General features: G+C 39.5%; 1 protein-coding gene and 1 long non-coding RNA gene across 6 annotated transcripts; one reads left to right on the top strand and one right to left on the bottom strand.

The window, feature by feature from the left end:
* Nucleotides 1–23,085, bottom strand: GALNT3 (polypeptide N-acetylgalactosaminyltransferase 3). 5 transcript variants are annotated; one of them, XM_060778315.2, is made up of 12 exons: nt 22,959–23,085; nt 20,687–20,863; nt 16,865–17,461; nt 15,742–15,914; nt 12,466–12,615; nt 11,699–11,933; nt 10,800–10,917; nt 9,801–10,001; nt 6,409–6,540; nt 6,206–6,307; nt 2,254–2,406; nt 1–456 (listed from the first exon to the last, which is right to left on the bottom strand). In XM_060778315.2, exons 3-12 carry the CDS (start codon nt 17,383–17,385, stop codon nt 334–336), a joined length of 1,908 nt encoding a protein of 635 aa, XP_060634298.2. In that variant the 5' UTR covers nt 17,386–17,461; nt 20,687–20,863; nt 22,959–23,085; the 3' UTR covers nt 1–333. The 5 variants fall into 5 exon arrangements, with proteins under 5 accessions (XP_060634298.2, XP_060634277.2, XP_060634287.2 ...); XM_060778294.2 differs by lacking the exon at nt 22,959–23,085 and adding an exon at nt 22,801–22,903; XM_060778304.2 differs by lacking the exon at nt 22,959–23,085 and adding an exon at nt 22,484–22,635.
* On the top strand, nt 22,631–26,762 carry LOC137097662 (uncharacterized). Its single transcript, XR_010910334.1, has 3 exons — nt 22,631–22,720; nt 25,401–25,522; nt 25,737–26,762. It is a non-coding gene; the product is annotated as an uncharacterized lncRNA (long non-coding RNA).
* Nucleotides 26,763–27,022: the final 260 nt, after the last annotated feature.

The raw sequence follows: 27,022 nt of genomic DNA, 5'->3' as shown, positions 1-27,022 counted from the left end.
AAAAAAATCTAATCTTTATTGACAAGTTTTCCCAAAGTTATTAACAGGCATATATGCATATAAAGCCCTTAGAAATCATCCCCAAACCAAGGGAATTCCAACATCTTAAAGATATTTTTAATTTAAAAAATTATACTGGAAATATAATTTCCAATATTATGTAAACATTTTCCAACATTTGAGAAGTCTATGAATTCTTTGGATTTGTTGCTAGCTAAAAATGCTTTAAAATGCTTTACAAATTAGCTGGTTTCCATAATTTAAATTAAATCTGTAAAAGTTTGAAGATGATGATGTTACTATTGATAAATATCTATTTATCAGTAGCAGATTTTACATGTTTTGGCCAAAAATCCATTTTTGGAAGAGATTTGAGGGATCACATGGTACCATACTAGGATGTTCCCTGTTTCCTGTAAGACACATGTTTAGTGCTGTGTTGTATAACAACTGGTCCTAGAAGATGAGAAAAAAAAATGTTAATTTTACTTCTCTTCTAAAATGATCGAAGTTAAATTGAAAACTTCCACATGTTTATCCCTACTATAATACTGTGAAGCAAGTGGTAAGAGACCTATATAATTGCATGAGAATTTGAAAACAAATCCTTCCAGTTCCAGTTGTATATATTATCCAGGATACTTCACTAATCATCTACTTTTGCCTAATGCAGTACTAAAAGATGCATAAATCTTTTCTTATTTGGACGTAATGCCTGTAGTTCCAAATATGTTTAATTACATTTCAAACAGACTGTTTCCTTGTAACATAAATAATTTAAAGGGGGTTCAGTGATACCTGGAGACATGGATCAATGGGAGGAGGAATCATACAGCATTCCAGATACCCTCAATCCTTCCATATGTTGGACAGTGAGACTAGTTACTATGAAGATACATTCTGGGATGGCTGAAATTGTAATCCACTTATGTGGGGTTCCTTCCCGTTAGCCCAACAGAAGTTGATTACCTGTATTTACTCGAGTATAATGCTCCATTGAATGTAATGTGCACCTCAAATTTGAAGGTGCGTATTGCAAAAAAATGGGTCTGCCCTGAAATGTAATGAACCCAACACCGTTGGCATAACACATAAGGGAGGCAGGTAGTATAAATGAGGCCATTTAGGAAGTCATGCTGCTCCATCAGGCTGAGGTGGACAAACTCACCAGCCTTGCACGATCCCCAACTGGCCTCATTCATGAGTATTTCAAAACCAAGGAGGTGGAGATTTGAAAGCTTCATGAATGAGGCCAGTCAGAAGCTGCATGGGGCTGAGCTTTGGGGGAGGGTGGTTGAGAAACCCTGATGGCCACTCGGGAGGCAGGATACAAGGCTAAGCAGCAGGAATGAGTGGGTCATCAGTCAAGTACTTCTTCTATGAGTGCCATGTAGCTCTGAAGCTGTCACCACCATCGGGAACAGCTTCTTCACATTTCTTCACCTCCCTATTTGGCCTCTGGGGTTTCGAGTTCCTCTGGGCCTTTTCAAGCAGGTGGGTTTATGTGCATGATTCTAGCACGCCATCAAGTCTAATACGCACCTCAATTTTGCCCAAAAAGATGAGGATTAGACTCGAGTAAATATGGTACGTTTCCTTGTCATCCCGAGAATGCAACTCCCAACATTGTCACCAACCAATATTGTTGGCTAGGGCTTGCTGGGATTTGGAGGGTCACATGATTCCCTCCCTAATGTAAAGTAATATAATTAGGAAAGTAAAGGGTCAATAAAAGTAAGATGGGAAATGGAGGACTACCATTTCTTCCAGGAAGTTTTGCAAGGGGGAGCTAACAAGGCAAAATATTTGAAAGCTTAACTTGAGCAACAAAAGCAAAACATCACCCCACATTTTGTTATTTTAGGAAATGGTAGAGAATAGCTGGAGGTACTTCGCAATGAAGTGAAGCAGAATGGTAAATATTTCTGAATCCACTTTTTCCAGAAAAATACAGTAATTCCCTTTCTGCTATAAATTATATTGACATGAAGAATTCTCAGGAACATCCAAGGGTGATTTTGTATGTGGTATGACTTGAGTTCCATAACAAAAACAAATGACTGCCTCAGTAATTTTAAACCTGCATATCTTTTGCACATGCCTCTGGCTGGTGGGCCTAGTAAAAAGAAATAAAGACACTCACCAACAAAGTTTCTGTAACTCTGATATTTGCCCATCTCTGAATTCATTAACTTCTAGTTACAGATATCAGCACATTCGGTTTGGGCAGACAGAACTGTTTTAAAAACGTACCTCTCTGATCTCCCATTTTTCTTCTTTAGGAGTCCTGCTTTTGTTTCCTTTATAACCGCACTCGTTAAGTTGTACAGCTCCTTGAGAAGCATGTAGGCATAACTCCTTCTGGATGTTGTGTCTAATTTCATGGCGTGCAGTATATTCGAAGTACTATGCAAATAAATGTAATAAAATAATTACCTAAACACTATGCATATTAATTTTGGTCTCCAGATACCAGATTCAGGTTTAGATACCTGAATGATGTTTCACAAATGGAATATTCATAAGTTTGCCACATATTGCTAAAATAATTATGGCACCTGGTAAATATAACAGAATACAAGACAGGCCATTTAAGATGGACATAGATATTGAAAATGTACAATTTGTTTCATTTCATCCCAATACATAAAACAGAGGAAGTGGGTTGAGAGAATAACGGGGTGAAAAATGTGTGTGATGACTAAAATTCTGAAAGTAATATATTTATCATCTACAGCAGTGGTTCTCAGCCTGTGGGTCCCCAGATGTTTTGGCCTTCAACTCCCAGAAATCCTAACAACTGGAAACTGGCTGGGATTTCTGGGAGTTGTAGACCAAAACATCTGGAGACCTACAGGATGAGAACCACTGATCTACACTTTTTGAAGAATACAGTATAACAAAGCTACATAGTAATTCTGAATAAAAAGATGTAATCAAAACAAAAATTAAGTACTTTTAAGGCCCGGTGATTTCAAAGTTGGCATTTGCTTTTTGCCATTGAAATTAATGAATTCTTAAATGCTTAATGTTTGATGCAACATACTCAAGATGTCTATAAATTATAAGAAATAAAACTAGGTAGCTTAATGTCATAGATCAGCAAGCCATTAATGCACAGTGAAATGTAACATGATAAGGATACTAGAACAGCACTATGGTAAATACAGCTATACTTTTGTCAGATTGATGCATTTTTGTACAATACAATACTATTGATGTCTTACTTTGAAACTAAAGAGAAATACAGATTGTGCATTCTCTATCTGGAATTCCGAAATCCAAAATGCTCCAAAATCTAATTTATCTACATGAATGGCTGAGATAGTGACACCTTTGCTTTCTGAGGGCTCAATGTACAGAAATTTTTGTCTCATGCACAAAATTATTAAATATACTGTATAAAATTATCTTTAGGCTATGTGTATATGGTGTATACAACACATACATGATAATTTTATGTTTAGACTTAAATCCTACCCAAGACATCTCATTATGAACATATATGCAAATGCAGGTCTTCCAAAATCCAAAACATTACTACTCCCAAGCATTTCGGATAAGGGATACTCAGCCTGTACCAGTAAACAGGAGAATATTCTTTATGTTAGCCAGTTGCTAGGTATAGTACAGAATTATTACCCTATAAATGGATTTATTATTTTATCTTTGGTGGGACAAATGACATCAAAACTATTTAGCAGGGCTTAGAAAAGTGTGGTCCATGGACTACATCCAGCTTACCACATCTCAGTTTAAAATCTTGTTTCTCACCTACAAATGTTTTCAGCCCCTCTTTTCACCCCTTTCATTTACTCTAGTCTCCGTTTAAAATCTTGCTATTCACCCACAAAACTCTGAACCCCTCATTCCATCCTGGCTCAAAGTTAATGACTGTCTGGATGTATTTTTTATTTTTTTCTTTCTTAAAAGTAAAGCCCCAAAGTAGTTCCAGATGTCTGAATGTGGTTTCAGGCCCCAATACAGTTGCCCATCTGTGCTATATAGCATGCTGAAGCTATTTCTGCTTTTTGTGCTTATGTGAGAAAAAATAGCACATCCTATGTACCATTGCAGTTATTCTAACGTAACCAAATGTATGACAAGCTGCATATTTAGAGCTAGAAATTTTAGAAGATGCTGGTGTGTTCTGAACAACTCCCACCTTGTCTGTCATTCAAAGACTTTTCATCAGACACTTAGCTATCTAGGAATACATATACTGTGGTTTCAAAATGGTAGCTAGTTTTTAGTAACTTTGATCTCTCAGCATGGGGCTTTTAAAAAGACGGGGTGGATGACTCAGGACAGGTTGCTCAGTCACTCACTCGCATTTTCCTTGACAGTATAGTGAAAGCAAAGGTAAAAGTAGTAGTAGGAGGAGGAGGAGAGAAAGAGAGAGAGTCAAAATTATTAAGCTTACAAGGCAGAAATGAAGAGTGTTCCTTAGACAAGGGCCAGACAAAAAGCTGAAGAAGAGACGAAGAGTGCTTGGCAGAGACAATCAGGAAGCTAGCATAAATACAAGCAAGATGTAACATTAGAGACACCATTCAAGTTATTTGCACATGGTTACAAATGTGGAGTCAGGAAGAACTGGACTGAAATCAATACTTTGAGATCCACAGCAATTTTGAACTAACAGAGATAACCTGACTTTATTCTGGATAAGTTAATAACATGAAATAGAATGTATGTAAAGCATAGACCAAAAAAGCAACATGAAGAGAACACCAGACTACCCAAAAATAGTTAGATAGATTATTTTAACTCCCATCCATACAAATGGCTCCAGGTTTGTCGTTGTATTCACTGTGCTGAGGCAGAAAACAGACTGTTCTAGTTGGCAAGTACCAAATGCAGCTGCTCCCTGCCATTTTTATTCCCCCCACAATGCCCCTGGTCACTTTTGTTGCTACACAGTGATGCTACTGCCAGGGCTCAGGGACACTGAGGAAGAAACAAAATTTGTATTTGCAGCTGCCCGTGCTCAAGCTATACGTAAAAGAAAAACAGTGGCCATATGGAGATGAGAAGAGCACCAGATCTGGGTGGATGCAGCTGGTATTTTTGGACCTGTGACAGCCTGCCTTGGGTATGGAGCTGCCCATCCATTTCTGTTCTGAGTCTCTTGTGACAACACATATATAGTGTTTGCATATTTAACACTGTTCAACAGTTAATACACTGATATTCTGTTTTACTAGCATTATTGAGTTATCATACCATATTTGATATCCAATTACTACATGTGGCAGTTTTGTTCATATAAACAATATGTGAGAAATAGTAAAACAAAAAAATAGAGGACAAGGAAAGCTTATATACAAACTAGTAAGAAATCTAAACTCCTTTATAACTTGTTTGTGGTGTTTCACAGATGCTAAAGAGCATCCTAAACTGTTAACAAACTGTTGTTTGAAAGGCCTATGTTGCCTAAGGTTACAGTAAAAGCTTGATATCAGCAAAAAAATATATATTGCTAATATTTTACTCATGGGATCCTGATAAAGTTTGAAAGCCTACTTCAAATCCGATGTCGAGGACCTGCTCTAGGATATATGTGATGGAATTTTCTTCATTATTTATTTATTTATTTCGGGCTTTTATAACCTGACCTATCTCAATCTCCGCAGAGGGACTCAGGACAGCTAACAAATTGGCACCCTATGGCGCCCACATCAAAACATAAATACACAATTTAACGGCAATATAATAATAATACAAACAGTATAAGCAGTAAAAAATAATATAAAACAGTATAAAAACAACAATCAATAAGTCAGCGGTCATTGGTTTAAATAATCGTCCAAGGGCAGTCCCTCAGTTCTATATAAGTCAACATGTTTGCAAGTCAGCCTAATCTATAAAGGCCTGATCCCATGGCCAGGATTTTACTTGTTTCCGGAAGGTCAAAAGGGATGCAGCAGATCTAATTTCACTCGGGAGGGTGTTCCACAGCCAGGGGGCCACCACAGAAAAGGCCCTGTCCCTTGTCCCCGCCAGACGCGATTGCGACAATGGGGGAACAACAAGCAGCCCAAAAGTAGTTCCAGAAGGCTTCCCAGCCCCGCAAAGCCCATGGTAGTGGGGATGGAAGATAGAAAATGAAGGCCTCCCATTGGATTCTAGGCTTTGCCTAAAAATGCACTGTTATTAGGACTTATCTGTACCAGCTATTAAAAACAAAATATATGGCATTTACCTGGTTTCCTCCAAGCCCATGACAAGCATACATAATTAATGGTTTGCCACCCTGATTATTTTCACCGACATCCAGACATGCTCTTCTTCCAACATTTTTTAGCTAAGTAAAACAATTTAAATGGACATGTGTGAGTGTGGAATAGCATCATCAAATACTATACACTTAGGAAAATCTACTTTTTAAAAGGAAAGCATACTCACAAATCCAGATAATGAAGGATTCAAGTCTGGTACATATGCTTCAGGATAAACATTGTTAAGATACCATTTGAAGTCTTTACATTGCAAGTGTTGTTTTAACTCATGCCTTTTTGAGAGGTCACCAAATGTTTTCTGTTGAAAGAATAAATTTTACAAGACAAACTGAAATAATAGATCATATGAACATTACATTTGAGTGAAAGCAGAAACTGGGGTATTTGTAATTAAAAGTTGGTGAACAACCTGTTAATATCTAAAATTGATTTTGAAGACCACTACTTTTCCATGTTGGCTTGTTTTCTGTATAGTTAACTTCTGCAGATGTCAAAATGGAGGCCGTTTAAAGGACACAACTATGTCCTTCTACAATGTTACGGTTCTTGTCATCATGTTCATCCCTTGAAAAAAATATATTTGTCTCATTTCTTGATCAAATACGAGTTTTCTGCAAGAGACCTCCTTTAGCAATACTCATTGTGATGCTGTAATATATAGAACAGCCACCATGCTAATAATACATTTTTCACCAAACATTTTGTTGCTATTTTTGAGAAAAAAAGGAACAATTTGAAGACCTGAACAGAAATCAGGAAACTGCTGCAGTTTATATAGTGGCACAAAAACAACAGCATTAGATCTTGCAATGGAGGCAACAGGGGTTCTATTCTATGACTGATGTTTCTAACAAGAAATGTATCTCATTTAACCATAGGGAAATATCCCATACTAATCTAGCCTCGCTAGATTAAACAAATCCATTTTAGTAACGACCATTATGAAGAACAATTTTAATATAATGCCTACTAGTTTTATGCATCACACAAAGGATATCCAATAACTGTTGCTTGATAAAAAGTGCTGATAGCATAGCTAGCTGCAGTAAGAAAATTATGGCACTTCACAAAACAGTTTATAAGTGTTCAACCTTTTTATTTTTGTCTTCCAATTGCTACACAAAGAATCTTATTTTCTGTGCAAAAGATAAAATTTTTTAGCAAGAGATCTACTTTTGTAAACCTCCTTTCTTTTTCTTTTTTATTAGTGGTGGCCTCTTGTTTCAAATCATATTCTAATGTTAGTGAAAGTAATCAAAAGGTAGTATAGTATGCACTAATGTTTAACCATGAACGCATATCATGTTCTTCCTAGTGTATCATAAAGAACAATAAGTTGAATACAAAGATGACCTATAAATATGCTGAATATTTAGGGATCTTTTTTGCCCACTAGAAGGGCTGTTAAATATCATGCACTGATGTACTGTGCAACGTGGAGAAAAACTAAATCCCTAGCAGCTATTTGAGCTAACTATGAAAGGTCTGCATGAATAATAATGATGGCACTTTTTCTGCCTTTTTCCTTTACTCATTTTGTTGTTGGATCTAGCTCACATTAGCCAAAATTACAAGTTATTTTCTAAGGGCTTAGTTAGGCATCTCTTCCTAAATGGAAAATAATACCCTGCTTAATCAAGGACATCCAAGTCTGTAAGCTAGGTTGGTGACACATCTACTTAAATATTTTTTGCAGCTTTTAACCAATTTTGCTGGTTAATTTTGTTATTAACAATAGTCAAAAAATAATGTATTCACTTGCATCTGTAAACTATTCAGGTATATTTCCATCTCAGAAAATTTTCCACAAAATCTACTGAAGTGTTGGTGAACTGTCAAATACTTTTAACAGTATCTTAGTTAGGTTTTAATTATTTACCATTGCTTAGCCATTCTGAATAAAAGAATATTTTCCCACGTGCTTCTTCAATCAGCGTCTGTGGCTACTTCTTGGACTCAACGTTTCATATCAGTTTTCCTGAATGTCTTATTCCAAGCAGGAGTTTATCTTCAGAATGAACTGTTGACAGGAGGGGGTGTCTAAATACTACCTGTGCAGCTGCCATTTTGATACACTACTGGTAAATAATACTTGCAACATTTTAACCATACTTAAATGTTTATAATATTTCAAACATGTTGCAGTAAAGGAACAGCTAAGTTGACTACCTTGTTTACAACTCACAATACCTTCCCCTGGGGAAGAAACCCTTGTAATCCACTATGGCACAACACTGCCTGTTTTGCCGCCAATTAAGGAGTAGCAGCAGCAGCAAAATGGAAAGAGAACAGTGTAGAGGTGGAGGAAGTAACAGAACCTCCCACCTCAAGCATTGTGATGTCCTGATCTGGTCCTGGTAAGGGATGTGACAGGATGATCCTAACTCATCTTTGTAGTTACAAGGTTGGGAGGGAAGTCTCATCATTTGAAATACTTCTCAGAGGGTGCAGCACACTCACTATGGCAAACAAAAATGTGTAAGCCTGACTTTAGCATTGTTTGACATAGCAAGGAAACATCTGTCAAGACTTAGCATCAAACAGCCTTACAAAAATGGTATTATAAGCTAGCTGGGCCCTGAATAGAAGCACTCCTACTATAATTTTTTTGTTTTGGGTTCCATCCTAGCCTTTTTTTTAAAAAAAAAAAAACATTCACAAACTGATATACTTTAAGCATCATATCCATTTCTTAAAATGTGAAAACTCTATTATGATATCAATGCAGACCCACAATAAACTGTAGCATTGAACTTCCTGTATGGTGATAACTCAGAAACAGTTCTAATAATCGCTATTAATCAGGAGCTCCACTGACTTAAGAGTCCAGAAATCGATGGTGACAACTCTACTTCTTCCTTATTGCTTTCTTTATCTAAAGAAAACCCTGTGGTTCAAAAAATGCTATTTGAGTAGGAAAGGGGTATCCCATTCTCAGCCAAAGACAAGAGTACATATTGAATATCAGTGATAAATTTGGAGGTTGGACAGCTGAACACAACTCTTGCACAAAATCAAGGAACTTTGGTTAGTGTACTCACTCACTGCCTTCCTCAGTAACTAGATTTCCACCCTCCTATCCAGATGCATATCTAAAATGGACATATTGACCTGGAACAGTTTAGAGGTAGTGAATACCCAGGCCTCTTGTCTCTACATGCTACTTTGGGCAAGATCTTACATGTTTACTAGCATATTGTCAGTTAGTCCTCTTAGGTGTCCCAGAACAGAAAGATTTAAAAGAAAAGTATTGCAATGAAAATAGATTCTCTCTGAAGTGCCTTTTAACTTTGACTACAGATAATCATATGCAGTTCTTGAGAAAGACTCCTTAACTTCTATCAGAAAAGGATGAATACAGCCAAAGTTGTATAGAATTAACTGAAAACTTAAATTTGGCATGGAGAGATCATTCAATATACTGCAAAGCAAACTGGATAGAATGCTTTTTATTTTTATATATTTTCACAATAAATTCTCAATTTCACAATAAATGTTTGCTCACCAAGAACTTCAATGCAGCAACTGATTTCTACTACCACCACCATCGCCACCTACTTGTTTAACAATTTTTGCTGCTTCTGTGTTTCTCCGGTAAAATATGCTTTTATATTCATCCATCCAGACTTCTGCAAGGCGAACCTGATTACGTGTAATGACCTGAGTTCCTTTTGGAAATGTATGAGGGCTCTTACTACGAAATACATGACCAACAACCGAGCAAGGTATGATTTCCAACTGACCCCCACACTGCCATACCTGAAAAATAACAAATCTATTAGCTTACATTGCACAGAAGCAGGCAACAGTGCTACAGGAGCGAATTTGCTGTGAATGTATTTTGCAAATCCAAACCCATAACAACAACAACAACAACAACAACAAGCTTTATTTATACCTCACCTCCTCTCCCCGAAAGGACTCTGGGCAGCTTACAACAATCAACAGATACAGAAAATAATATAGCAATAGAGCACAGACAGCAATAAACAATTATGACTTCATATAATTTAAATAATATAATAATATAAACATTAATAAAGAATACTTTTAAAGCTATTTGCCCTCTAAAAACAATATAAATTTAAACACCATTTGAAATCAATCAATTCTGGCCGATAGTTAGGTAATACTCTAGCCATTATCAAAAGCTTGTTAAATAGCCAGGTTTTTAACGCCTTACTGAAGATTAAGAGAGTATTTGCTTGTCTTATTTCGTTGGGGGAGCATATCAGATTCAGGGGGCTAATACCAAGAAGCCCTTCTTCCTTGTCCCCACCAACCTCACTTGTGAGTGGGGTGGGATCAAGAGGAGGGCCTCCCCAGCTGATCTTAAGGTCCAGGCAAGTTCATAATGCACTACGACTGAAATAATACTACTTATCACAAACAAAATATATTTATTTAATAATGTAGTCAAATGCTGACCAAGTCCTAGACAGCATATCTACCAGTACAATATTTCATCTTCTCAGCTCATCATTAGCATGAGGTAAATTCATCTGTCCCCTTATAACTGCAAAGTGAAGCTGCTGAAGGTTTTGTCTCAAAACTTACTCGGAAAGACATTTCTATGTTTTCTCCTCCCCATATTTCCATTTCTTCATCATAGCTCCCAATATTATAAAAGTAGTCCTTTGATATTGAAAAAAGCCCTCCTGCAAAAGTAGGTGTTCTGCAAATAAATAAATAAAACAGAACAAAACAGTCATTTATAAACTAGCAACTTTTAAAACTCCAAAGCCTGTCTTTCTTTTATCGATCTGAAACAAATGATCCAGTGACATGGGGTATAGTATAATCACTACAACAACCTATGTCCCAGTCAGAAAGGAATATGACTCAACAGATAAATCGATCCATAAAAGGTTTCTCATTTGGTCTTACCAAAAAACTATTATCAGAGCAAAATATTATTAGGTTTCAAAACCAGAACACAAAAATGGTCAAATATTACTATAGTAAAAAAAACAAAAAAACTTGCGCAAAACATTGAACTAATCTAAAAAAAGACTATTATGTCATTATTTTTATAAGACACTACAAATTAGATACATAAATATGTTTTAAGGTATCAAGAAACGATATCTAAATAGCAGTCTGCAATATAAACAGATGTCCTAAAAACAAAATGCTACAATTAATGGTCATTACAAAAAGCAGTCTGTAAGGGTAGCAAGCTTTTTTTTCAGATTCTGTGTCAAAAGTGTGATGCTGATATTGTTTTTACATTTTTATTTAATAGTCTTAGCTGATCCAGCTGTATGAAAAGGAAATGTGAAACTTGCATACAATGTGAGAGGCACAAAGCGTATAAATGAAATGAAAAAACAATTTTTTAAAAAATGTCTTTTATATTATTATTTATTTATTGTTAGAAATGAATGGGAAATTGTGATTAGCAAACACATTTCTAATAAAACAATTTGTAAAAGAAAAGAAGTATTATTACTTACTTAATGGGATAGGTTTCATCTTTTCTTCTTTGACTTTCATGCTCAGGAAGAGCTTCCCATCCAAAGGATAAACTCCAGTCAAAATTTCCCCTGTTGTGACTTTGACCATAAGGCGAAGGTTTAGAAAATTCAAATGTATTAAGATCTATTGATGAAATATCAGGGCTTACGACATAAGTATTGTTTTCAGCTATTCTAGCCAACAAAGGCTCTAACCAACCATAAAAGCATTCACCTAGAATTGGAAGAAGATTCATGATTTCAATATTGGATTTTTCCACTTTCATAAAAATAAATTTAAACCACATATTTCAACCCCTCATTCATCTGTTCTGTCTGTGCAGAAATGTGAAATGAATGGTACTTCAGTGCTGCTTGTGCTTACAAAGGTTCTCATTTTTAGGAAATGAGTTGTCAGATCATACTGTAGTATTCCCATTTTCCAATTTAATGTTACAGTGGAAGGGTGGTGTTTCCAAATATTCCCAGTGCACTACAAACCTAAGCCTGTGATTCAGATTACAGGTTTTTATGCCGTTATTTGATGTAGCTCCAAGTAATGTGGAACCAACTAAGAAGATGCTCTTAGCTTACAGAAATCAAAACTCTCTCCAACCCCATTAGTTTTGTGTTATAAAATGAGAGTATCTATCAGAAATGTATACAAAATATATACATTATGGAAACTGTCAAAAAGTACAGGAAAGAAATTAAGAAAAAATCGTTAATATTGGTGACCAAAAACTATAACCATTGAGTATACTTACAGTGTGCATCCAAAAAAGTTAGTGTTTCTCCAGTTGCTATTGAAGCACCTAATAATCGAGCAGTAATAAGCCCCTTTCTTTCCTTTTGTCGGACTACCTTAACTATATGGAACTGCTTCACATACTCATCCAGTTTATCCTGTAAGTAGTCTGAAAAACCAGCAAATCAGTCTTTAAGAAAAATCATTGTTACTTTATATTTCATAATTAGCCACTTACTAAAAGTCAAAGTTTATCCATTTTAATATATCTATCGTCAGGCAGTCGGCATTTAAAACCCAGAATTTAATGCTCTGGCAGCTGTCAAGCACCTGGAGAGACCATCAGAATTTATGCTAAAAAATATAACTCAACTAGCTGTGCCCTGCCACACGTTGCTGTGGCCTATAGTAAAACTTATCAAAGTTGAGGTAGATATCTGGACTATTATGAAAGAGAGGTACCTACCTATTCCTTCCCCCTTTTCCTCCCCCTTTCTCTCCTTTCTTCCTTCTCTACCTCTTCCTTTCTTTCCTTCTTTTACTACTTGGTTTCATCCTTCTCTTTCCTTCATTCGCTCCCCCTTTCTTCCTTTGCCTTTCTTCCCTCCCTGTTTGCTTCCTTCTTTCTCTTTTTATTTCCTTTTATTTCACCACCATCATAACAATAACAATAATGCAATGCATTGCCTCTGGGACCTGACACCTCTCCCATTCCCCCTAAAAGGGTCTCATAGGAATAATAGCATCATAATAATCATAGAAATAACAACCTTTACCCGCCACGCGTTGCTGTGGCCAACCTTCCCTCTTTCTCTCCTTCTTTCCCTCCTTCCTTCCTTCCCTTCCATCTTTCCTTCTCCTCTTCCTTCTCTATCTCTTTCCTTCCTTCCCCCTTTTTCTTTCTCTTCTGGTCTCTTTTCTTCCTTCTCTCTTTCCTTCTTTCCTTCCCTCCCTCTTTCTCTACATCTTCCCCCTTCCTTCACTCCCTCTTTCCTTCCTTCATTTCCTTTTTTCTTTCCTTCTCTCCTTCCTTCCTTCCCCCTTTTTCTTTCCCTCCCTCTGTCTCTCATTTCTTCCTTCTCTACCTCTTTCCTTCCTTCCCCCTTTTTCTTTCTCTTCTGCTGTCTCTCTTTTCTTTCCTTCCATCTTTCCTTTTCTTCTTCCTTTTTTCTCTAACTTTCCTTCCTTCCCCCTTTTCTTTATCTCCCTTTCTCTTTCTTCCTTCTTTCCTTCCTTCCTGTCTTTCCTAGATTTTGACAGGGCGGGAAGGGGCGGGGTGGGGTTTGGAGGTGGCGTGAAGTAAAAGGAGGTAAGATTGGGGCAGGGGAGTGATGGAGCGTGGGGTTGCGTGTGTGTGTGGCGGTGGGGGGAGTGATGAGAGTGGGGTTGCGTGTGTGTGCGGCAGCAGGGGAGTGATGGAGCGTGGAGTTGTGTGTGTGTGTGCGGCGGCGGGGGGAGTGATGGAGCGTGGGGTTGCGTGTGTGTGTGCGGCGGTGGGGGGAGTGATGGAGCATGGGGTTGTGTATGTGTGTGCGGCGGCGGGGAGTGTGATGGAGCGTGGGGTTGTGTGTGTATGTGCGGTGGCGGGGAAGTGGGGTTGCGTGTGTGTGTGTGGCGGTGGGGGGAGTGATGGAGTGTGGGGTTGTGTGTGTGTGTGTGTGCGGCAGGGGGTGTGTGTGTGCGGGAAGCGGCGCGGCAGGGCTTGGAGTGGGCATGGCTTCCGCAGAGGGAATATTGGCCGGAAGACTGTGTGCGCGCGCCAGGGAACTTGCTGCTGGGCACCAATGCGCATGCTCAGTTGTTTTGCCGTTTTGTGAGTGTGTTGTTGTGTTGTTTTTCATTTTGAGTAGATATGTTTGTACCTTATGGGTTGTGTTATGGGCATGGGAATTTTGGTTAAGTTTCGTTGGGGGGTTTGTGAGTTTTGTTTTGCCGTTTTGTGAGTGTGTTGTTGTGTTGTTTTTCATTTTGAGTAGATATGTTTGTACCTTGTGGGTTGTGTTATGGGCATGGGAATTTTGGTTAAGTTTCGTTGGGTTTTTTTGAGTTTTGTTGTTTTGCCGTTTTGTGAGTGTGTTGTTGTGTTGTTTTTCATTTTGAGTAGATATGTTTGTACCTTGTGGGTTGTGTTATGGGCATGGGAATTTTGGTTAAGTTTCGTTGGTTTTTTTTTAGTTTTGTTGTTTTGCCGTTTTGTGAGTGTGTTGTTGTGTTGTTTTTCATTTTGAGTAGATATGTTTGTACCTTGTGGGTTGTGTTATGGGCATGGCAATTTTGGTTAAGTTTCGTTGGGTTTTTTGAGTTTTGTTGTTTTGCCGTTTTGTGAGTGTGTTGTTGTGTTGTTTTTCATTTTGAGTAGATATGTTTGTACCTTGTGGGTTGTGTTATGGGCATGGCAATTTTGATACAGTTTCGTTGGGGGGTTGTGGAGTTTTGCTGTCCGGTTGAACCAACCTAACAGATTTATATATATAGATATTATCTTCTTCATCTGCAAAGAAACAGAACCAGAGTCATGCTTTCTTTGAGCAAGTAACATCTAGGTTGGGTGTCCGTCGATGTATTTAGGCAACAGATACTAACAATACAGTCAGTTCAGACATATGCTAAACAATGGTTTAAACCTCTAGACCAGAGTTTCCCAAACTATGTTGAAAACACCTAAAGGAACAGTTTGAGAAACATTGCTCTAGATGTTTTCAACCTGTGGGTCCCTGATGTTTTAGCCTTCAACTCCCAGAAATCCTAACAGCTGGTAAACTGGCTGGGATTTCTGGGAGTTGTAGGCCGAAACACCTGAGGACCCACAGGTTGAGAACCACTGCTCTAGACATTCAAGAATATGATTGAGAATTACAAATGCCGTGTTTTATACTTGCTCATCACCAGATTCTTGCAATTTTTACATTTACTCCTGACTCTGTCAATGCAGCATCCTCTTGAGGCACAGCAATGGCTATTACTATGATTGATCAATTCAGACATCATACCAAGCTAGCCAACACAAACCATGATGTGCAAGCCATGATTTTTAATTCTGGTTTTCAGATATCACAATTAATTGAGATTCTGTATTTAGATGTCCATTAACACTGTCTGATGTGATGTCTGAACTGTATCGAGTAAAAAGAAAACCATATCATCTAAATTAGCAATGAGGTATGATCAAGCAAAAAAGCAAAGTTTTTTGTTCAATTTTGTTATTTAAATAAGAGAAAACTAGTATAGAATAACTAATTCCCCCAATCTTTAACTGCAAAAACAAGTCATATACACAGAAGTCACACTGTCTTACCATCTACACTTGCATCATCCACCAAAATTATTTCCTTCAATAATATTGCAGGGGAAGTATACATCACACTGTGAACTGTTCTCAACAGAGTTGACCATGCTTCATTGTGAAAAACTATGATAACGCTTGTGGTAGGAAGTGGAGGACACCGTTTAAACTTTTGTTCAATACATCTGGGGGATAAAATCAGAATTTACATAACCATATAAATTAAAACTTTCAGATTTTTATACTCAGGTACAAAATCCTGTCAATAATTAGCCAATACAGACTAATCAACCATAAAACTACTAATTACAGGCTAATAGAAAATAGAATTATAACTAAATGTATTATATTTAAATATTATATTTATACTATATTATAAATTCAATGTATATGTTTGTGTTTGAGAATAATGAATAATTGTTTGAGAACTTGAAAAGGCAAGCATTTCAGGGGGGAAAGAATTAATCTGTGTGCCCTTGTTGCCCACTCCCCCCACCCCCCAATATTTTCCCATGTTCCTGAATCTACTCTGAACAGCCCTGGGTTGCTAGGCTCATAACTGGCTCTGATGAGATCTAAAGTAGTATCTCACAACTAGAAACCATGAAAGAACTTATAAATTTTCCTAATTAATACAAATCCCACCTATAATGCACATATTACAAGAAAAGCCACACAAATGAACATGAATTCTAATAATGTGATTGTTTCCATTACATCATAAAGGTGAACATTCAAATCTGCAAGATATATTCTGGATTTTTGTTAAAGATATTCCAGGCTAGAAAACCATTTCAAGAAGAACTATAAATGCATTTCTTACTTCATTAGTTCATCTTAAAGAAATATGTGAAAGTATTCTGAGTCCACATGAACTAACAGTAGGATATATTAACTTTTCTTAGATGTTGTATATGCTATGGTGAAAGTCAGATAATCTGATTAGAAAAATACCGTGTACTACAGTTATAGAAGTTATGTCTAAAGATGTAACAAAAATGAATATGTATCAATAACTTTAATTACAGTAGCCAAAACATTTTCATACTCAAATTTAACTATTTGAAAATATTTTGCATATTCTTCTTAAAATTAAAATATATTCGCTCTAAAATCCAAATACTTTTTAACATACTCAGGAGGTCGTGTGTCTGGTCCCAGATCCCGATGTAATGAAATCCTGTCACTTGCAAAAGCATTAAAGCAATGCTTTTCAAACCCACGTTCATTCTCCTTCTGCTCATCAGGACTTAAATTGATAGTTTTGAATTGTTTACCAGAAGCTCCTGGAGCATTAGGATCCTGAGGAGGACGTTCTAGGTGAGATTTCAGTTCTGCTATTGTATAAGATCCTGGCAAGCAACGTTTTGGTCCAGCATTTTGAGTTTGTCTAATAGGCGCTTTAATCTGCATTTTTGGCTTTACAGCTTTAATATTGTTTACAGCTTTTAAAACTAGGCCCAGTACATTACTTCTCTTTCCGTCTTTTGATAGTATTCCTGGTTCTTCATTGAAATCCTGAACGCTTACTTCTCGTTGCAACAAAACCAAAAATATTAAGAAGATAAAAATAACGAAGGTAAACTTCCAGAGTTTTCCCTGGGACAACTGTTTTATTACGAATCGTCTTAGCTTTTTTATATAAGCTGCCATCATGGAGAGTCTACAGAGAAGTGCTTCTTATAATGGTATTCTTTTTTTCATGGAGGTAGTTAGGTGGCAAATGGTATACCTGCAAGATGTTTGAGGAAAAAGGAATGGTGTTAACACAGCAATTATACAAATGTATATCAATGTTCCTAAGAACACTCATGTCGATTTACCTGAACATGATCAAAAACATACAGAAAACAGGATAACAGTCTATGCTGAAATGCCACCCCTGGTTACACTGTATAGGAATTTTTTCATCTCCTAAAGAAATCCCCGGGTCCACCCAATAATTGGTTTTCCACCAAGGTGCTCATCTACCCTTATGTTTCCTTCTACCTATGGAAGAGATTCTAAGAGAAATGTCACCTGTAACATTTACTATATATACTTGTGTATAAGTAGATTTCTTGTGTATAAGTTGAAGGCAGTTTTTGTATCCAAAATATAGATTTTGATATGACCTGTGAATAAGTCAATCATCATTCCACGGAAAGGGGAAACTGCTACCACTGTCTATGGAGACCAGCTATGGTTCAGCACCACCCCTTTTCTATCCAAATATTTAAAACAGCCTATACAGGAAAGGAATTTAGAACTTAAGAATTGAGAACTACTGTATCCATTCTCCCTAAGGATGTGTGTATCTATTCTCCCCAAGGATATCCCACAATTTTCAATGTGAAAAAACCCATACAGAAAAAAAATGTTGTACTCATAATAGTATGCTTTAATCAGAATAATTTCAATTCTTCAGACTTAATTTCTGCTCCTACATTGGGTGCAAGAATTGGAAAGGAAAAATAAATTGTTCGTGTATTCATTCAATATTATATGTTTGGTTACGTCCCATTTGGAGAAAGGAGAGAACAGACTGCACAGCAGGGATACATATTACTGACGTTGGTTCTCGCTACCATCCATCAGGTTGACAATGTCCAGCTTTAAAAACAGGAAAAGTACTAATCAGCATTTTATCCTTTCACATTGATTTTGAACCTTGTGGCTTATTTCCTACCTTACTCCTCCCATATTCCTATCCAAATGCACCTCCCTCTATGAACTATTTCGGAGATAAAGATCTTCTGGGGATGCCCTGCTCTCTGTCCCACCTCCTTTGCAGGTGTGGTTGATGAGGAAGAGAGACAGGGCCTTCTCATTGGTGGCCCCTTGGTTGTGGAACTCCCTCCCTAGCATCATCAGGTTATCCCCTTCACTCCTGACCTTTAGGGAAAAAACTGAAAACGTGGATGTGGGATGAAGCTTTTGGATAATTGATTAGTGCACCACGTAAATATGGAATGGTGCAATGATAACTTGAATGACCTGGACTATGATATTGGATTGTGTGATTGTAATTATTTTAATGTTTAAATGTTTTAGTGGGTGTTTTAATGTATATGTTTTTATTTTCTGGTTATGTATTGTATGGCATTGAATTATGCCTTTATGTGTGTCACTTTGAGTTCCCTTCGGGGTGAGAAGGGCAGGATATAAATATGGCAAATAAATAATAAATACGAGCCTGCCAGAATTTTGAGTTCCTAAGAGAAGATCCCAACACTTTACATATCCCAACACCTTGTGAAGTTGCATTTAATTTTTGAGATTGTGTTTTTATTTCTAAAATTGGATACTAAGAATGTTTTATGTTGTTTTCCAGAAATTTTTAAGTAGGTTGATGTGGGCCGGGAGAGAAAAAAAAATATTTCAAACAAATGCAGTTGTACCGAAATACCAGTCAGGGCTGGGTTACATTTTTTTAAATCCTTAAGTATGAACATCCCTGGAATTATATTCATAATTTCCCCAAAGAAAGAATATGGCTCAACCATAACTTTGCCTTGAGAGACAACATTAGTCAAAGAAGCAACCAAGAGACCAAACAACGATTGCTGTCAGTGGTTCTCAACCTGTGGGTCCCCAGGGGTTTTGGCCTACAATTCCCAGAAATCCCAGCCAGTATACCAGCTGTTAGGATTTATGGGAATTGAAGATCAAAACATCTGGGGACCAACAGGTTGAGAACCACTGGAAGGTGGGAAGATCTGCAAGGTCTGATATGGAACAAACCTTCCATGGGAGAAGCATCACTCACACAGTACACAAAGCTGGGTTTATGGAAGGATGAAAAGAAGAAACTTACTAAAATTAACCTGTCAAAACTTGTTTGGTATTTACAAAAAAAACTGCATGTGGAAGATACAGCAAACAGGTGGACAAAGGCTTTCTGCTCTGAGGAGATTCTAATATAACCTTGTGGCCTTGTTACAAAATGCTGTGTATAGCCCAAAGTCAACATAGTCATGACCTTGAGAACACAATTCCCATGTTGAAAAATGGCAGTGAAAACATCATATTCTGGGATGCTTTTTCTTGGCAAGCACTGATATGTTTGGTTGCTGTTTTCCTGGTCGTATTTAAGGAATCTCCAATACCAAGTCCCAGAAGCACTTTAGTAGAACTAAGATCGCTGCACACTGCACTGACCTTATAATCCTACATACCTCCTGCCACATCAGCACTTTTAATCTTGTACCCATTACTCAGGCCCGGCCCAGTTTTCTAGTGTCTTGATGTATTGTTTATTGCTTGTTGTTTAATATTGCTTAACTGTTTTTAATTTGCTTTAGGTGTTGTATTGTTGTGTTGTGTTTTGAGGCCTATGTAAGCCGCATCGAGTCCTTCGGGAGATGCTAGCGGGGTACAAATAAAGTTTAATAATTAAAAAAATAATAATAATAACACAATAAAATACGGAATTGTGAAAAAGGAGGGGGAGTTCCACAAAGCATTGCGCCTCTTGTGGCAAAAGCCTTACTAAAAAAAAAAAAGCCTTACTGGATGTATTGGATATTACTTACAAATAGTAATGCATATGGTCAATGCTTTGTATATCAATATTGTTTTCAAGATTTTAGGCACTTGCCTTGTAATGAAATATTTCAGTCAGGAGATAGCACCGAAGGTTTGGAAAGGCTAGAACTCCAACCCATATCAGCATAATAAAACATAACAAGTAAATTATATGATTTTATTTATATTCTGTCTTTGCCCCAAGACTGAGATTATATATGTCTACAAGTCTGCTCTAAGTATTTGGTTCACCAATTAAATCTTTTAAAAGTCAGTTTCCTTGTAATAGATCAACTGTGACATAAGCTGGCAGGGCACACCATCGCAAATTCTGGAAACATCCTTCCTACAAGCATAAACTGCCCCTTTGCTATGAAGATTAATGTTGCGTCAGAACAAGACATGGAATTTCCAGGTGAGGTGTAGGAAAGTCAAGTACAATTATACGCACCTCCCCCTTTATGTCAACATCTTCTGTTTGAGAAGTGAGACCTTCCACATCATCGCTGGCAGCAGTTCCTGGAAGCAGTTCCTGGAAGGGTTAAGGTGGCTCGGACTTGCCTTCCCACACCCATGAAACTTTTTTCAGAGCACATGAAACCACCATTAGGAGCTGGCTCGGGAAAACCTTTAAAATAAGAGAAAAAAGCAAGGACATGGACTTCAGCACCATTAGTAGTTTTGACAGAAAGGAAGCATGGCTCCTTTCTGTCCTAGGCAACAAGAAACTACATTTACCCAGATCATGTTCAACAGTGTACAGCCCACTCTCAGTTACCTGGCACTAAAGCAACCAGTACCCTTAAGCCATTGGTAAAAAAATAAATTTAAAAAAATCAAAGAAATAGTATTTTAAGAGAGCTGTTTTGTTTACATGAAGTCTAGTTTATCTTTATTTGCTTTTAATTAACACATTTCAATATTAATACTCAGTCAATACAGCGTTTTTAAGGTATGGCATAGAGTGCTATTTTTAACAGTAACTCTCAGGCTAACAGAAACTGCATTTATCCGGCATCTACCAATCCCCATGGGTGTCAGTTAACTATTCTCCAAAAATTGTCATTCAAAAGATATATGCAAAATAAAAAATTTGAAAAAAATCCCAAATCCAAACCACTGTGATCACTAGATAATGGGATACACAATAAATCACAGAATCATAGGATCCTATAGTTGAAAGAGACCTTGTGGGCCATCCAGTCCAACTCCTTGCCAAGAAAGCACTCCCAACAGATGGCCATCCAGCCTCTGTTTAAAAGCCTCCAAAGAAGGAGCTCCCACCACACTCCGGGGCAGAGAGTTCCACTGCTGAACAGCTCTCACAGTCAGGAAGTTCTTCCTCCTCGTCAGGTGGAATCTCCTTTGAAGGCACTGTTCTATGTAATAAAGGAAAATAATAAAGGAAAATCTTCGGGTGGGGTGGGCGGGGGAGATAGCCGTGCCAAGGCTGGAAGCACAATCTTCCCTCTTCTTCCTCCTCCTCCTCAAGGGGGTCAAAAGCCAGCACCCAGGTCTGTCTCAGAAGTGATGAGATTTGTGTGTGTGTGTGTGTGCAGAAAACCGGGGTTCAGGAAGGGGTGGCTGGTGGAAAGGGAACCCAGGTATACAGTTTGACTTTCCTCAGTTGAGCTCATTAGCAATGTGTGTAATAGACTGTGTGTCTTGTCATGGGCAAAATGCAGGTGTTTGGAGCAGCATCTTTCAATTTCAAGAATCGAGACCAATGTGGCTGTTTGTGGGCAAACTTTGGCCCTCCAGCTGTTTTGAACTTCAACTCCCACCATTCTTGACAGCCTACTGCCAAAGTTTGGCCGTGCCTGTTGTACAGCCTGGTGCACAGTACAACCCCGACTTGGTCCCCTTGCAATTTACTTCCCCAAGCATAATAGGGCATCCTTTTGGGAGAGGTGAAAAGATCCAGGTGAGGAGGACTTCGATCAAGATCTCAAGACGTCTTCCGCTGTTAGGAAGGGTGGCAGCAAGGCTGGAATCCCGGTACTTGATCACAAAGGGGAAATAGACTGTTAGGAATGGTGGGAGTTGAAGTTCAAAACACCTGGAGGGCCGAAGTTTGCCCATGCCTGGGAGAGACTGTCATTGCAGTCCTTCTCCTTACTTTGGGGGAGACTAGGTACACAGCATGTGTGTGGGTCTCCCCTCTTCCTCCTTATTCCCTTCAGAGAGAGACCCCAGCAAAGGAAAGATGCCCCACCGTCGCCTTCCTGCTCCTTGGCGCTCCTCTTACCTGCGCAGAGAAGAGGGAGGGGATGCCATTGCCCTGGCCTTCCTTGGGAAGGGAGGGAGAGAAGGAGGGAGGGAGGGAGGCGGCGCGCGCGCGCGTGTATGTAGATCCCCCTCTGCCTCGCGCTACCCTTCTTCCCTTCCTCCCTGGCTGCAACGAAGGAAAGCACAGAGAAGGAGAGGGAGAGGGGGGACCATCCGCACGCGCCGCCGCGATTGGCCGTTGGCCCCGCCCACCAAGGTGAGCCTCGCGCACCAACGGCCGCCCTCTTTCCTCCCTCCCTCCCTCCCTCCCTCCCTGCGCGCGCGGTCAGGGCTTACCTGGAGCCTTTCAGGTAGAGGGGCAGTGCCCCCTCCTTCCGCTTCGCCAACGGAAGGCAACAAGCCCACGTGCTCAGGGGAGGGGAGGGGAGGGGGAGAGAAAGGGAAGAAAGTGGGCCTGAATGCGCGCGCGGAACCCCCCGCCCCTTCTTTCTCACCTCCTCCTGTTTGAGACTCCTTAGCAGCATCGCCTCACCAACACAAATACGCGCGCGCACACACGCGCGCGCGTTGCCCTCGGTTGCTTCTCCTCAGATAACAAGGCCAAGAGTGGCCGAGCTGCTTGTTTGTAGTCTTCCCCGAAGGCCTTTCTTTCACCTCACTACCTCTGAGGATGCTGGCCATAGATGCAGGCGAAACGTCAGGAGAAAATGCCTCCAGACAGGCCTGTAGCGGGGGGGGGGGGGGTGTTTAGGGGTTCAACCCCCCCCCCCCCGAAATTTTTCAGGTTAAAAGAAAACCTGGTTTACTCATGAATTTTAACTAGTTAACCAAATCGCCATGCTATGAGACGCAAGAAATTAGGAGTCTCTCCAGAACTGCAAGCACTATCTCAAGCAAATATTGACAATTTATTCACACTGTCATTACTTGCATCAATGGCTGATGTAGCAAAGCATCCAAGTTGGGCGGGGGGGAGTGTTGAATGTTCTCATGAAGGAGGCCAGACTTGGTGGAGGTGGTTGACAGGGGCGGAGCTGCAGGCTATTGAAGGCTGCTCTGCCCCCTGCTGTGCTCTTTGCTTCAGTGTGAGCTAGGAGGCAGGTTTCAACCCTCCAGCCCCCCAAATTTTCAACCCACCCCCCAATTTTTTTTTCTGGCTACAACCCTGCCTCTAGAACAGGGGTCCTCAAACTTTTTAAACCGGGGGCCAGTTCACTGTCCCTCAGACCGTTGGAGGGCTGGACTATAGTTTTTTTAAAAAGAAATTAATTAAAAAATTCCTATGCACATTGCACATATCTTATTTTGCTGTGTGGAAGGGCCCTTAGAGCGGGTTCTTTCTGGCCCTCTTTAGGCAGTAATTCCAGGAGCAGAGAATGGGAAATCTTCCTATTTCTAGTCTGAACAACAACAAAAAAAACCTCTAAAATTATAACTGTAAATAAAGAACAACACTCAAACACAGGGGAACTCCAGACAAGAAACAATCAGGCCCAGCTAATCACCTCTCAACAAAGGATTCTCCCTAAAAACTGTCAGGCTATGATATGGTAATCAAGGTGGCCAATTGAAACATTCATACTTACCTCCAACAGACAAGAGTTCTTTCTCCCATCCTGGATCTTCCACAATTTTCCTAGTTAAAGGTTTTCCTCTGACATGAAGTCCAGTTGTGTCTGACTCTGGGGTGTGGTGCTCATCTGCATTTCTAAGTCGAAGAGCCGGTGTTGTCCGTAGACACCTCCAAGGTCATGTGGCCGGCATGATTGCATGGAGCCTCCCTTGTCTGGCTCACGCTGCCTATCGGGCCTGACGATTAGCATGAGCCTGCCAAGGGAGGAGCAGCCCCGCGCAGCCTACTTGCGAGTAGACCACGCGGAGCATCTGCCCTTGGCTGGCTCATGCTGCCCATCGGCCTGACAGATAGCATGAACCTGCCAAGGGAGGAGCAGCCCCGCGCAGCCTACTTGCAAGTAAAGCACCTCACGAAGCACTTTATGCGCGAGTAGACTTCGCGGAGCAGCTGCCCTTGGCTGGCTCACGCTGCCCATCCGCCTGACGGATAGCGTGAGCCTGCCAAGGGAGGGGCACTGTGTGTGGGGGGGGGGCTCCTCCTCCGTGGGCCGGATAAGTGCCCTTGGCGGGCCGGAAGTGGCCCGCGGGCCGTAGTTTGGGGACCCCTGCTCTAGAACATGGCCATATAGCCCCAAAAAAACCTACAACAACCTGGCCTTTCTTTACTCAGGCTCCTGAAACATGACCAACTGGGAGAAGCAACAATACTATTTTTTTTGGGGGGGGGGGGGGAGAGATAGCTCTATTGCAGGCATAGGCAAACTTCAGCCCTCCAGATTTTTTGGACTTATTTATTTATTTACACATTTATATGCTGCCCTTCTCACCCCAAAGGTGACTCAGAGCGGCTTACAAACTGCACCAGGATGTAGAGTGGGTCATGCGGGCTCTCTGCGTGAATTGTGATCCTGATCCATCATTGTTGGCAGTTGTAATGGTCTCAGGAAGGGAGTGCCGTTATTGCAATTCCCATCGTCCATGGTACGTCCTCCTCTAAACAGCAGGATATAGAGTGCATCATGGAGACTCAGTGTGCCAAGTTTGGTCTTTATCAGTAATTGGATGAGGGTTGCAGTGATCTCAGGAACTGAGCAAAGGTACTGCAAGTCCCATAATCCATGGTCCATCCCCGGCCAAACCACACCAGGGCATAAAGTGGGTCATGAGAGGTCTATGTGCCAAGTTTGATCTAGATTAGTCATTGGATGAAGGTCACAGCAGTTACTATACTATTCCTATATTGTACTATACCAAACACAGTTGAGGGGGACAAGAGACAGGGCCTTCTCAGCAGTGGCCCCCTGCCTATGGAACGCCCTCCCTAGAGATATCAGATTGGCCACCTCCCTCTTGTCTTTTAGAAGGAATATCAAGACCTGTTTATGGGACCAAGCATTTGATCAGTGAGCAGCAAGTGGAAGAAGATCTCACAACTTATGGCAATGAAGTGACCCAGACAGGTTTTTGGATTTCGATTTTAATGGTGTGTCTTAATTAATTGTTTTAATTTTTAATAATTTGATTATACTGTGGTTGTTTTTATGATGTTAGTATTGTATGATGCTTTTGTTAGGCCTGAGTCCCCATTTGGGGAAGAGAAGGGTGGGGTATAAATATAGGAAATAAATAAATAAATATACCATTATATTGTAATATTATTATTATTAATAATAATTATTAGTAATATATATTATTAGTTAATATATTCCAGAGACACTCGCTGGAACACCTCAGCAAGTGAGAGTCCAAAAGTGGCAAGTGGCAGCCTCAAACCCAGCACCTCAGCCAATGGTTGATGCCAAATGAGAGACTCCCTCCTGGGCACACTGAACAGACTGCGCTCTGGCACCACGAGATGCAAAGCCAATCTTCAGAAATGGGGCTACAAAGTGGAATCCTCGACATGCGAGTGTGAAGAGGAGCAAACCACTGACCACCTGCTGCAATGCAACCTGAGCCCTGCTACATGCACAATGGAGGACCTTCTTGCAGCAACACCGGAAGCACTCCAAGTGGCCAGATACTGGTCAAAGGACATTTAACCAACTACCAAACTCACAAGTTTTGTATTTGTCTGTTTGTTTGCTTTGTTCTGTTAGAAATGTAATATAATGGACTGGTTGCTCTGACATGACAAATAAATAATGTGTAATATAAAATATATTATTATTATTTTGTATTACATTATAATAGTATAAATATTATATGTATATACAATATATTATATCACATTATATTATATTTAACTTTTAACTCCAATAATTCCTAGCAACTGTTAGGCAGGTAAAGGTAAAGGATTTCCCCTGACAATAAATCTAGTTGTGTCTGACTCTGGGGTGTGGTGCTCATCTTCATTTCTAAGCCGAAGAGCTAGCGTTGTCCGTAGACACTTCTAAGGTCATGTGGCTGATATGACTGCATGGAGCTCCATTGCCTTCCCGCTGGAGTGGTACCTATTGATTTACTAACATTTGCATGTTTTCGAACAGCTAGGTTGGCAGGAGCTGGGGCTGACAGTGGTAGCTCATGCCACTCCCCAGATTCAAACCTGCAACCTTTTGGTCAACAAGCTCAGCAGCTCATGCTTAAACCCACTGCACTACCGGGGGCTCCTAATAACTGTTAGGAATTTATTTTTATTTATTTACCCTATTTATACCCCGCCTATCTGTACCCGAAGGGGACTCAAGGCGGCTTATAACAGAGGCAATTATTCAATGCCTTAAAACACGCACAATTCAAAAATATTAAAATTTAAAATTAAGTTAAAATTAATAAAATTTACATACTTAAAAACATATTCCATATTAAAATTTTGCCATCCATAATGGTAGTCCAAGCTGTTCTACAGTCATTGCTCATATTCCAAATCTGTTATTACACTGCACTGTTCTCCAAAAGTCTGATCCCAAAGCCATGTTTTCACTTTTCTTCTGAAGGCCAGGAAGGAGGGGGCTGATTTAATGTCACTGGGAAGGAAATT

The sequence above is a fragment of the Anolis sagrei genome, chromosome 1, assembly GCF_037176765.1.
Source record: "Anolis sagrei isolate rAnoSag1 chromosome 1, rAnoSag1.mat, whole genome shotgun sequence".
In the NCBI taxonomy this organism is placed as follows: domain Eukaryota; kingdom Metazoa; phylum Chordata; class Lepidosauria; order Squamata; family Dactyloidae; genus Anolis; species Anolis sagrei.
The sequence above is the reverse complement of the archived record's forward strand: the minus strand, read 5'-3'. Positions and strand labels throughout refer to the sequence as shown.

Excerpts from the sequence above, each read along its gene's own strand:
- GALNT3 (XM_060778315.2), bottom strand. The coding sequence starts at position 17,385 with ATGATGGCAGCTTATATAAAAAAGCTAAGACGATTCGTAATAAAACAG. Across the intron at positions 6,541-9,800 it reads CAGCAAAAATTGTTAAACAA|AAAACATTTGGTGACCTCTC; the intron begins GTAGGTGGCGAT and ends TTCTTTCAACAG. Across the intron at positions 6,308-6,408 it reads ATCCTTCATTATCTGGATTT|CTAAAAAATGTTGGAAGAAG; the intron begins GTGAGTATGCTT and ends TGTTTTACTTAG.